At 42.3% G+C, this 13,261-nt stretch overlaps 1 protein-coding gene across 1 annotated transcript in view; it reads right to left on the reverse strand.

The window, feature by feature from the left end:
- CUBN (cubilin) overlaps positions 1-13,261 on the reverse strand; it is a 250,358-nt gene that overhangs the window by 65,501 nt on the left and 171,596 nt on the right. Inside the window, exons 39-45 of the mRNA XM_074985503.1 lie at positions 11,841-12,022; positions 8,336-8,528; positions 7,263-7,460; positions 6,817-6,963; positions 5,394-5,584; positions 4,926-5,109; positions 1,386-1,560 (exon numbers count right to left, since the gene is read on the reverse strand). Coding sequence (XP_074841604.1) covers positions 1,386-1,560; positions 4,926-5,109; positions 5,394-5,584; positions 6,817-6,963; positions 7,263-7,460; positions 8,336-8,528; positions 11,841-12,022 — 1,270 coding nt within the window. The remainder of the gene's footprint in view (positions 1-1,385; positions 1,561-4,925; positions 5,110-5,393; positions 5,585-6,816; positions 6,964-7,262; positions 7,461-8,335; positions 8,529-11,840; positions 12,023-13,261) is intronic.

A 13,261-nucleotide genomic window follows, 5' to 3' on the forward strand; every position in this document is an offset into this window, starting at 1 on the left:
GCCGAATTTTGAAATATTTAACCTTTAAATGATTACTTTAAAACATTCTCTATTGAACATTTTCAGTGACTGTTGAATTAAATAACTGCAGTGGGACTGATAGAAGCTGTCTAGAGGGGTTCCTCAATCCACATAAGTGTGCATCCCATTATGTGGGTGTGGAAGAGCCAAGAAAGTCTTATAAACAAAGACAGCTTCATTTATGGGGTGCTATATAATCACCTAGCAGCTTCACACAGGTACCCTGGGAGCGGGGCATAGGCAGGTAGACGTATTTATGGCTGCTGCCTGCACCAGCTTTTCTGAACCTGGTGCTATTATGGGTTGGATTCTTTGCTCTGGTGTATGTGACGAATAGGGCAGATTCCTGCAATACCCTGGGCTTACTGAACTAAGTTAAGCTGATTGGATTCAGTTTGTGCCTTTTAAAAGTTGATTGTGTTGAATGCATTTTTTTGTATGTAACATCTCTAGGGAGGAGATCTGACTGACATAAACCTTGTTTGGGAAGTTCAATGAGCTTCAGAGGGCTATTTCAAATAAGGTGAACTTCCTAGGAAATAGATGGGGGAAGGGAATGAATATTCCCCATCTCTGGACCCAACCTTCTGAAGCTATTCCTTGAGGAGAAACCCACAGTCTGATTGATTGCCTATTCACAGTCTCTAAGGATCAAAACCCAAACTGCATGAAGGAGAAAAATTGCATGTTCATTGTGTGCTTGTTCTGAGTTATAAACCTGGAATGCAGGAAAATACTTTGGTGGGGACTGAAGTACTGTTCTCCTGCCAGATCCCTTGTTGGAGTCAGACTTGTTCTCTGATAAAAGAATTAGCATCAGTGTTGATTCCTTTATTGTTTTTAATTTTCCTGTCACTCTTTTGCCTCAAGACAGGAGTAAAACTTATTTAAATTTCTTGCAGGTACTGTTGCATCACAATCCTCACCCCCTTGGGGAGGGCTCAGGGCAGAAGGTTGTCGGGGGGTCCCCATACACCAGTACCTACAAGAAATTTAAATGTGGGGTGGTGTGTGATGGGCTCATGGCAGAGGATTGGTGTGTTTTGTGTGGGGAGCTCAGGACCAGGGGCTAAGGATCGAGGGGTGCAAGAGTCAGGGCAGAGGGTTTTTGTGGGCGTGTAGTGTGGACTGCAAGGTGGGGAGGTTTGGGGCTGGAGCAGTCCTGACTGGTAACCCTGTTCCATGCTGCTCATGCTCCTGGCCAAATGGGAGCTCTGGGGGCAGACCCACTGCCAAAGGGGCTTGGGGTGAGGTGAAGGGAGCCATTGCCCTAGGGCCCTTTGAAGTGCTCCAGTAGGGGGTCCAAGCACCTGTCTCAAAAGTCTCCAAAACAACCTAACTGAAAAAATAAATTAGATAAATACTTCAGTGAAGGCTCAATGTAAAACTGATCTTCAAACTGGAGCTCCACCGCCCCTCCATTCACAGCGGTTATTGTCCAGACACAGTCAGCATGCTGTGGGTAGTCGTTAGGGTAGTTGGGGGAAGATGCATATCCACTGGGACTGGAATCACTGATATAGATATTCCCTCCACAGGCTGGGAAAGAGAAATTTGAGAACACAATGTTAAAGAAGAAGAACTCTGAGAAGCTCCAAAGCTTGTCCCCCTTACCAATACAAGTTGGTCCAATAAAGTTTATCACCTCACCCAACTCATCTCTCCAGTATGCGAGGACCAACAGAGCTATGACAACACTGCATACAAAACAAGTAAGTCACCCATATGCTAAGTCACAGGTAGTTTTCAATAGACTATATTCAACACCAACAAACATACTTTCATTTCTGAATGATATTCTAGCACAGTTAAACTGGGATATTCTGGTTTGCTTGTTAATCAATGGCCAAATAATTCTATCAATATTAATACAACAATCCCTACACGATGGCACCAAATAACACTCTACTTTCACAGTGACCCTAAAGTCAGGCAAACATGAAGAGGAAAACCTTGTACGCTTCACTTCTGAAGAATTTCTAGCATCTGGAAAACGGAATCAAGGATTGGATCTTTCAATACTTTTGCAGAGAAACATCTTCACTTTCACAAAAAATTGAAATGAAAAATTCAAGATGATATTAAACCCAGTGAAAATGACATTCAAGGCAAACTCAAGAATTTGTTCAGGCTCTTTACCATACTAAGCCTATGTGCATGCTACTGCCCAGATCCCAGCTTTGAGACTGATCCACCAGAGATCCATTTATTGATTCTAAATAAGATCTGCCAGATTAACTGCAGATCACTTTGCAGTTGACTCCTCTACTCTATCCCAGAAAAAAATGAATAAGGAAAAGCAATGGGATAGTGTGCTGTAGACCTCACGGTATCATGACCTAAGGTACATTGACTCCAGCTATGTTATTCATGTAGCTGGAGTTCTGTACTTTAGGTCAACCTTCTGCAGCAGAGCATATGTACCTAAGATACCTTTATGTAGCAGCTAATGAATACAGTCATTCAATCCAAGTCTTTAAAGTGAAGTCCTAGAAATATATATGTATATGCATAGCTCCGACTGTGCATAGCATTTCCAATGGAAGTGGTAGAAAGAAAAAGAGTTACAAACTTGAGAGAGTGCACTCGGAGGTTATCTTAGCTGTGTTTAATCAACGTCATTTAAATGAGGGTTCCAAATGGCCTAAGAGACACATGTTTGCCTGAAATACTTTGGGAACAGCTGAAGATGCCAGGCCCCTGATTTATACCAGCTGAGGATGTGGCCTACCACCTCTTCATTCTTTCAAAAATGCCAGTTCCTGCAGGGGATGTTATTTTCTCAGCTGAGGAGGAAACTTTTGTGGAATGTTATCATTTCTGCCAATGCACTATGTCAAACTCATTCCTGCTGTAATTCAGTATTTGCACTTTGTAGGAGGCAGAGGCAAGCAAGTTCTTGGTTCCAATGTGCCTTCCTTTCCTGTGTTAACTACTGCTGTTGCACACTAATCTGTGTCCAGCTCTCCAGTTTCCCAGATTCAGGAGAGAGAGTTTCAACTCAACCAACCAGCAGGGAAGCTAGAGATCCTACTGATGAAAGTGTTTTATTAACTTAATGTAAGGATTCAAAGTGAGATCTGCCAAGCAGCCTCCAGTAGCTGATGCTCCCACGGAACCATCAAGGAGCACTTTGGAGAATAGGCACCATAGGCAGCATCCCCCAAGGGAGCCAGAGTAACAGTACTCTGCAGCAAGTGGTCTAACTTCGGCTGTGTCTACACTAGCCTGTAAGATTGATCGCTGAGGGTTGATCTGGGGTTTAGTTTCATGTGTCTGGCAGAGATGTGCAAAATCAACCTCTCAGGAGTCACAGTAGATCCCCTGTAGTCCTCGCAAGATGTGAGGATAAAGGGAAGTCAACAGGATAAACTCTCCTATCGACCTTCTTCAGTAAGGACAGCCAGCTAGGACTGCCTATCTGCAGTTGACTTACTTTGCCTGGTGCAGATAATAGCCTTAAGCTGTGGAAGTGGGAACACAGCATCATCTTTAACTGGACACAGAAACTTTTAACGTCCCAGTACATTGTGATAATAATGCAAATCTTTAGACCCACATAAAAGAAAACCAACAGAGTAGATATTTTTCTGGCAAGTGGCAAACACATAAAAAAAAAGTAAAAAAGCAGCCAGATCGGTCCAATATTGGCTAAGTGGTAACCCTATCTGCAGCCCTCTGATTGGCCAATCTCCCTTTTTAACCCTGGAAGGTGACCCAGCAAGTTGTCTGGGCAACAGTAAAGACTCTGGGCCTGTTCTGACTTCATACTTAACCTTGTTTCCTGATTGCAGGACTCTGATCCCAGACTAGCTCTGAACCTGACTCTTACCTCCTGACTCTAGCTCAGTACTATCTCTGATTTCCAGGCTCTGACTCCAGTCCCTCTGAGACCATGATTCTTGCCTCACAATTCCAACCTGGTGCAACCTCTGATCTCTCGTCTCCAGCGAGAGTTGCCAGTTTCAGCTGGACATATTGCTGGAGGTTTCATTATGTGACATCAACTAAAGATTGAGATTTAATTCCTGGAGACTCCGGAGTAATCCTGCAGTGTTAGCAAACCTATCTCCAACCCTGGCCTATCTTTGATCTTATTCACTGAACCCCCACCTGTAGTGATTCCTCCAACCACTGCTCACTGCTCACTGTTCTCAGCATATGGACTCCAGACCAGGTGGGATTCCTAGATTAGACAGCCTACACCCTGGGCCCTTACAAACATGCAGTACACTTATGAGTGGACATTTCAAATTAGTTACAGAGAAAGCATTTTAACATGATTACAACCTTTCCATACTAACTGCCATTGTATCTCTGTTGGTTCCCGGAAATTGGAAAGACAAAGTGGGTAAGGTAATATCTTTTATTGAACCAGCTTCTGATGTTGAGCGAGACAAGCTTTCAAGCTATACAGAGCTCTACTTCAGGTCTGGGAAAAGCGCTGGCAGTATGACAGCAAAACAGATTGTTTAGCATAAGGAGCTTAAATTCATTACTCTCTAGATACTAACAATCATGGACTGAACAGAGACACTGAATATATGGCTTATTACAGCAATTGGAACTCGTTAATTCCCCCTTCATGTACTGTAACTGCAGAGGTGGTAGTGGTCCCGTCAACCTTTAGTGCACACTTACACTATGTACTAACTACTTATATTAAACAAACCTGTTACACCTTGCCTGTTGCTATGAGGCTGGGAGCACCTTTCCCAAACCTGAAGTAGAGCTCTAGGTTGCTTGTCTCTCACACCAGCAGAAGTCGGTCTAATAAAAGACATTCTCTCTGGAACCTTGTCTCTCCAGTTTACGTCACTCATCATAAGAACCATGCTCCTGAAAGAACAAATTCTGTTTTTTCTACTAATTTTCCAGAACACATGTTGGATTTCAACACTCACCCAGACTCTTAGCCTCATACTTCAGTTTGAACCCTTGGCCTGCATGATTGCTGTCAGAAATGAAGTGGACAAACAGCTGATTGTCAGTAGTGAACATGGTAGAAAAAGAGCTGGTACCACAAAATCGTCCATTCCTTCCACTAGTTCCCAAAGGTGGGGCAGACTCATCCAATCCATTTTTAAGCTAGAACAAAATTATTAAGATGGTTCAAGTATACAACTATAAACCTAAAGGAATGTTCTAGCTGTTGTAAGCGCAAACTCAAACAACGACCTTGAAAAAGGCTTTAATTACCTTCCCAGTAAACCCATACCTCCAAATAAAGCTTTGACAGATAGCACAAGGCAGAAGTAAACAGATAATATCACTTAGTTATTAATAATAACATAACATATAGGGTCCTTAGTCATAGACCAGTATACCCTGTTTCTGGAAACCCAGAAAACCCATACAGCTGATCAGCTCACCACTACATAGTCCCCATGGCTGCAGGAAGCATCGTCACTCTGAACGTCGAATGGTTGTTCAAAATGGATAGCAACAATGAATCCACTAGTAACCAGTATGTGCCAGGAACAATTGAGATTGGGAGCATAGGCCTGAGGATAATTGGGGGATGTGATCACACCCCTGTCTGCATGCAAATAGCCACCACAACCTGAAGGGAGGGAAATGAGATGAAGAAGAACAAGCATCTTAAATTATTCAAATTATTACAATGGCATCTGCAGAATCAATGTGCTTGTTAAGCCAAATGCGGAGGCAAGCGTCTGAACTGCTTTGTGGGATGGGCATTAGTGAATATCCTGACTAATCTGCTCTTTTCCAGGACAAATGCAAGTCCACTAGCATCCAGGTTGCAGGCTGACGCACAGCAAACAAACCTGGCTTTCTAGTATGGCAGACAAATGGGTAATGCCAATGCATCATGCTTGATGCACATGGGGAGGAAAGGCATTGGTGTCTTTATGCCCCTTTCCTTCTGCGTTCCTTCCAGCAGCAGCCCTGGGGCTGCAGTAGGCTAAACTGGCTGCCAGCACAGGTTGTAAGCTGGAGTAACCTCAAGGTTGCCCACTCAAGACCCGAACATGTCTCTTCTCACCCCTGCCTGCTCTGGAATGCACACTGTGTGTTTGGAGAGTGGGGTGGTCAAAACTGCTCACCAGAGTGGCAGACTACAGATGATTCCCATATGAAAAGAGTTTCATTTTGCACACGTGTGAAACGGCGCTTTCTGGGGTTAAAGTTGACCCCAGAACTCCTCGTGAGTAGCGAGGATTAAGGAAGGTTGGCAAAATGCTCCCATTGACTTTCCTCAGTGTAGAGAGACTCTGAAGTCAACTACTGATAAGTTGATTTTAGCTATGCAATTGGCATAGATAAAATTGCACATAGACGGTCAACTTCTATGTCTAGTGTAGATGTAGCCCAAATTGGAGGTTCCCTTCTTTCTCATTCTTCACTTCCCTCTCTCTTAGTAACTGCATTTTGTTTTTAGCTAGCAGCAGCCTTCACAATTTCTGAGTATGTGCTGCAATTCTTAACCACATGAGAGCAGATGCAACGTTTCTTTGTACATTTGTACATTTTCCAGGCTGAGTTGTTCCTATTTCAGGATAGAGTTAATCTTCCCATCTGTAGAGTTCATCCTAACAGTAGAACTCTGGACATGGAACAGAGTTTACCATATTAGCATAAGGAACTTAATCACATGTGGTTTTGAGATATCTGAGCAGATGCTTCATGCAATTAGTAGAATAGATTGCTGACAGGTCTGGCAGGCAGCTATGCTGAAGTCACAGGCTATAACTACTTCCCTCCTTATCCAATTTTCAGGGGCAAGGCAGATTAAAGATAAATTTGGAAAAAACAACAACAACAACAACTTACTTTTGTGATAAGATGCATTAAACCCAGCACCAGTTACACTTGAATCTGAAGTGAACTGAATGAATAAGGCCTCTCCTGTAGATCTTATTGGCCCAGGTATGTCTCGACCACATATGATGGCCAGCACTGGAGCAAGGCTATTGTCTCCTAAAATCAAAAGAAGAAATGTCAATATTAAAAATACAAGAAGTTTTAATTTTCAACCGTATTTCAGTCAAAGTTGTTCCCACATTTTTGCGTTGCTTGGGTTGATACTAGTCTGCATGGAACTTTGGTGCAGATGGATATACATTTTGGAATAGGTTCCTGTGACTTATAAATGGAAGGAAACTTTGATCTTATGGATGTAATTATTTATTTAATGTATACCCACAGAGAAGACAAGATGTTTTATAAACTGATGCTCAGTCTGTTCCATGCTGTCAGATGGTATCAAGATTTCTTACCATCTCTGATGACAAGTTTATCATAGTTGCATGAACTATGAGACTCTATGTCCATAGTCAGGATGTTGAACTCCACAGTGGATTCTGGAGCTCTGATAATCCAGGTACAATCAGCAAAGTTCCTGTAGTTCCCGGGCCAGCCTGGTGAGAAGAGGAATGATGGTGTTTCTCCAGTTATGGCAACACCACCACACACACCTGCCATGCAAAAAGAAATAAGCATTTTACAATCTTCATTTATAAAATTAAGTCTTTCTTCTTCAGTATTTAAACTGACCATCCCTCACTGAACACAGTATGAAAACTACAATAATGCTATACTACATTACCATATATCAGCAAGCACCTACAAGCACTTTCAGGTTTTGGTTTGAAAATAGGAACCGTATCAAGAGACCATGTTAATCTTAACTTTGTCTCCTCTAACTAGCTTAGATACAACAGATTCATGTTCCCATGTCTCACATTAGGTACATAGCTAACACAAGAGATACAAGAGATTTGTAAAGAGAAAAATACATCTATATAGCTATATATCTATACCAGATATAGATAAAGATGTAGATATAGATACAGATCAAGCCTCCAGATTCAATCCTGTATAGACGTTCAGAAACACACAGGATATACTTTATACAAAATATCCTATAAGCAAAGGAAAAAAAGTTCCATGTTTATATGTTCTGTGTGTTTCTGAACGTCTGTACAGGATTGAATCTTGAGTCTTCTAAACAGTATCGTACAAGCTGGTTAGTCATCTTCCTTATGCAAGTGACAAACCCTCTGAAAATGTTATTTCAAGGAGGATACTTTTCCATCTAGGCCTGCAAAATATTTGGTCCTCCCCAAATGCCAGAAACGGCTTGAGAATTCTTAACCCCTCCAATGAAGACAGAGCTTCACTTTAAAAACAATGTAAAAGGTACAGCAATACAGATGAACAAAATAATAGTGATGAGTAAAATAACAGGTCTCCCTTCCATCACCACGCACCCTTTAGCAGGAACAAGATTTAGGGCTGTGCCAGTATTATCACTCTTCACAAACTAATAATGTTGTTTTCAGACACAAACCTCTAGCAATGGTGTATGTAGTGGCAGGAGATGCTTCCACTGCATACCATTCCAAAAGGAAGCCCTTTCCATTCACAGAAGAATCAGACTGGAACTGGATAGTGACAGAACTGCCAGAGGAGATGAAAGCTGCAGGGACAGTACCACAGTATTTGCTGATAAGACGGAAATGCGTGCTGGGTCCATCGTAGATCTGTACAGAGAAAGAGAATGGAGTAGCCATGGTGTTTTCTGTTCCTACCATACCCAGCACTTTCTCCCCCATCATATTAGTGTCATTGTGGTTTTGATTTTGAGTCTTTGGGGCCAGTTAAGGCTGATAGTAGTGAAAATGAAACCAGTGAAGTATAGGCAATATCACTGCAAAATTTTTGCTGCTGCCCTGTTTGGAACTGGACTCCTGAATAGGATAATCCCATCTCCAAATAAATCAGAAAAAAACTGAAACTTTAGCCTAATTCTGTCCTAGAAAATCAGAAATACTGATAAAAGTCCTTGTGCTTCATATGGTGCTCTCTCACCAGAAGGATCAGTACTGAAGTTTTCAAATTTAGCTCACTGCCCACTACAGACTGTTCTTCCAACACATTTACTGGCTTCTTATCTGAAAAAAGCCACTGGTGTGTTATTACTCTTTGCTGAGCAAAAAATAATAAAATGCATTCTTGAGGCAATTTCTTTAAATCCACATAAATATTTAATTACTACTTTGTAAGCCAAAAATCTCCATGTGTTTGCGATGCTTTTGTTTTACTGGATTCAGAAACAGCTATGTGATCCCAAAGTAAACACAGGACAGAGAAAACTGGAAAGAAGATTGAAAATATTAAATTATGGATCAGATCCTTAGCTGGTGTAAATCATAGACTCATAGAATTCTTAGGCTGGAAGGGACCTCAGGAGGTCATCTACTCCAGCCCCCTGCCTAAAGTAGGATCAACTCCAACTAAATCATGCCAGCCATGACTATGTCAAGCCAGGACTTAGAAACCTTTGAGGATGGAGATTCCACCACCTCCCTTGGTAACGCATTCCAGTGCTTCACCACCCTCCTGGTGATATAGTTTTTCCTAATATCCAACCTACACCTCTCCCTCTGTAACTTCAGACCATTCCTTGTTCTTCCATTTGTCACCATTAAGAACGGTCTCTCTCCATCCTTTTTAGAGCACCCCTTCAGGAAGTTGAAGGCTGCTATCAAATCACCCTTCAGTCTTCTCTTCTGCACACTAAACAAGCCCAAATCTCACAGACTCTCCTCATAGGTCATGTGCTCCAGCCCCCTAAATAATAATACCTTGAAGCAATAGAGTTGTGCAGATTTATACTTCCTGAAATTCAAGCTAAATAATCTGAGCATAAAGAATTTGTTAAGCTAAGCGGCCAGAAAGAAAATCAAATCCAGGATGTTAAAACATGAGTCAAGCTGGAAGGAAAAGAAGCAAAATGTGGGAGTTAGTGAACTGCTTGCAAATGTCTAGTTAATAAAAGAGAATCAGATCAAAGGCCAATCATAGGTAGAAAAACAAATTCTTAATAAGGGAGAGAACTGAAGCAGAGAATCAATAAACTGGATATATGCTAGTATGTAACTGGTGTTGCCAAACTTTAATTGGCACTGCATGTCATATTGTTTTTAAATATGAAAGCTAAGTTCATACTGCTTTGGAATCATGCCCAGCAGGCATTGGGCCCTGATAGCCTGAAAAAGGCCAAAGTCCAGATTGTGATTTGGGCCACAAAACCATGCAGAGGAATAAAGGGGAGTATCCACTGGCCAGTTCAGCTGAGCAGGTAGCAGGCAATGTTGCACTTGCTACTGAGACAGGCCTGTAACAAATTATTCATGCCCCAGAGCAAAGAAGAAGCAGGTAAGAAATAGTACAGCTTGTTGAAGGCTGTGCCAAAAGGCAAAATCTAGCCGTATCTTACTAGCCTTCTCCCCCACGAGAAACACAATCTGCCAGTCATGGGCACTGCGGGTGCTCTGTTAATCAGTTGGATGGTATCTCAATCTCTCCTGGCACCTGCCCAAGCACTCACATTACAGGGAACACTGTTAGACACATGTGTAAAATTAAATACCTGTGTCTATGTTTCCAGGATCAGGGCCTTAAGTTGCTAAAGTTAGGCATTTATATCTACATTTGGACATATACACTAAGGGGCCTAGGTTTCTGGAGGAGCTGAGTAGATGAATACAGCTCCTATTCTCCTCTGTTGGAGCTATGAGCACTCAGCAGTTATATCTACACTAGAGATCCTTTGAAGTTCTTCCAGAGGATGTCTTCTGAAAAAACTCCTTTCCAAAGAGCGTGTCCACACACAAAGAAGCGGATTGAAAGAGTGATCCACTCTTTTGACAGACAGCATCTATGCAGATCCTGCACTTTCAAAAGAATGGGCCAGGGGTCAAAAATTCCAGCACCATGAGGACTTCTTTTTCAAAAGAAGAGCCCACGGAGTGTCTACATATACTTTGGCTGAGTCTACATTCACAAGTTCTTTTGAAAGATTTTTCGAAAGAAGGGGGCTCTTTCGAAAGAGCCCATGGAGTGTCTACACACACATTGAAAGTCAATCGAAAGAATGTGGTGCTCCTTTCAAAATCACTTTTCCTTTCCCATTTCAAGAAGAGCTTATTTCGAAAGAAAACGTGTACAGGCGCTCCATAGGGCCCTTCTTTCGAAAGAACAGTCTTCATTTTCGATCCCTGTCCCTTCCTTTCGAAAGAGTGGGGGGTTGTGTGGATGCTGTCTGTCGAAAGAGCAAATCACTGTTTTCATCCAATTATTTGTGTGCGGGCAGACGCACTCTTTCGAAAGAAGCTCTTTTGGAAGAGATCTGCTGGAAGAGCTTCTTTCGAAAGATCTCTGTAATGGAGATGTAGCTTTTCTTTTGAAAGCCTCTTTCAAAAGAAGTCATTCCTCTTGATCCAGGAGGGGAAGAGCACTTTTGGAAGGAGCACCAGGTTCTTTCAATTTCCTTTCAAAAGAACCCTTTTTGTGTGTAGACGCTCCGCAGGATCTTTCAAAAGATCCCCCATCTTTGAAAAAATCTTTCAAAAGAACTTGCTAGTGAAGATGCCGCCAGCATTTCTGCTGCTCCTACATTTGAAAATGTCAGGTAGTGCCTTTATTAACTTATTTTTCTCAGCCTATAAAATGTTTTAAATGCCCATCTAGAATCTGACATTTCCTACCGGCAACAAATATGCATATAACCCTATCTAAAGCATGTATCAGAGGGCTAGCTGTATTAGCCTGTATCTGCAAAAACAATAATGACTCTTTGCCCATGAACACGTGTGCCCAAATAAATGTTAGTCTTTGAGGTGCCACAGGACTCCTGGATGTATTATCTAGAGTATGTAATTTTTCAAAAGCAATAAGGAAAAGCCAGTGGTTTAAACTAAACCCTTGAAAAAAACTTCCCACGCCTCCTTGTGCTTGTGTTATTCATTTCTATCACAACTTGTAAGAGGACTTTTTCCAAGTGACCTCACCTTTAATTTGTCATAATGGCAGTTGTAATGATCTTCAATGTCCATCTGCAGGATACGAATGTGGATAACATGAGAAGCATTGACACTTATCTTCCACTGGTAATTGGAGTTGTGAGGATAGTTTCTGGGCCACAGTGGAGAAGCAATTTGCCCACTATTTCCCACGATATCATTCCCATATACTGAAAAATAACAGGGAGTCTACTCAGGATAATGTTCCCCTAGAAACTTATTTTTAAAGAGTACACTCAGTGACAGAATTGAGAACTGGAAAAACCTTTATTAGGCTCTATGATTGCATTTATTTAAGGCTAGTTTGAGCCTTAAGGAACAGCCCTGAGTACGAGCAGGCCTATCGACAGCGACGGAAGTGATCAAAGGAGCAGTTGCCCAGGTTCTGGCAACTGAAATGGGCCCAGGACTCCCAGTTGCCACCATTGCTATTTTAGCAGAGGTGGTGACTGGAGTCCTGGACCCTTTAAGTCGCTGCTGGAGCATTGTGTTGTGTAGTGCATATGGCCCTGAGGGCGTGAGAGGGCTCACCAAGCTCTGGGTGGCATGGAGGGCTGGCTGCCCTGGCCCTGCTCCTTCAGACCAAGAGGCCCCCTCCATGCCTTGCCATGCCATGCCCATGGCTGTTGGTTCCCCTAGTCACATGCAACACCAGGAGACAAAGCTCTGTCTCAATGAATATCTGGCTCTGGAGGGCTCATAGTAAAATTACTATGCCCCCTGCTAGCTCAGCTGTGCTGACCATCCTGTAGGAGAAATGTAAATAAGGCTCTGCACATTTCCTATCCCTCCGTGCCCACCTTTTTCTTAAGCAGGAAAGAGTTTTCACTGAGTTAAGTGTTGCTCTGGTCATCGTGGTTTTGATTTGACTGAGCTGGGTCCTCTGGAAATCCCACTTTGCACTTCCACAGACAACTGAAAATTGTAAGAGCACTAGTGCGGCAAAATCAGAAAAAACGGCTCTGTGCATAGGTAAGGGGGCAGCGTACCATAAAATATAATGAATTTAGGAAGTGAGGAACCCAGCATAAAGACCCATGTACTGTGCACAAGTGAAGGACAATCTTCTGGGTACCTAATGCTGTGTGTTAAAAATGTAAAAATTCAGCAAGGGATGTGGTAAATACTCCATTGTTTAGCTGGATGTCTTTCTAAAATACATGCTCTGCCACAACGAAGAGTAACTGGGTACAATGCAGGAAGAATGTTGGGTGAAATTCAATGGCCTGTCTTATACATCAGGTTAGACCAAATAATCAGAATGGCCCCTTCCATTCTTTGTACTGATAAAGTGATAGTATTTGCTTGTCTTCTGTCCTAATGCTGCTGCTGTTTATATGATATTTAGTTCCCAAATCTGAGACTCCATGGTTAAGACAGGAGAACAAACACTTCTGTGCATTTGTGGT

This window comes from Carettochelys insculpta, chromosome 2 (genome assembly GCF_033958435.1).
Source record: "Carettochelys insculpta isolate YL-2023 chromosome 2, ASM3395843v1, whole genome shotgun sequence".
NCBI classification, from domain to species: domain Eukaryota; kingdom Metazoa; phylum Chordata; order Testudines; family Carettochelyidae; genus Carettochelys; species Carettochelys insculpta.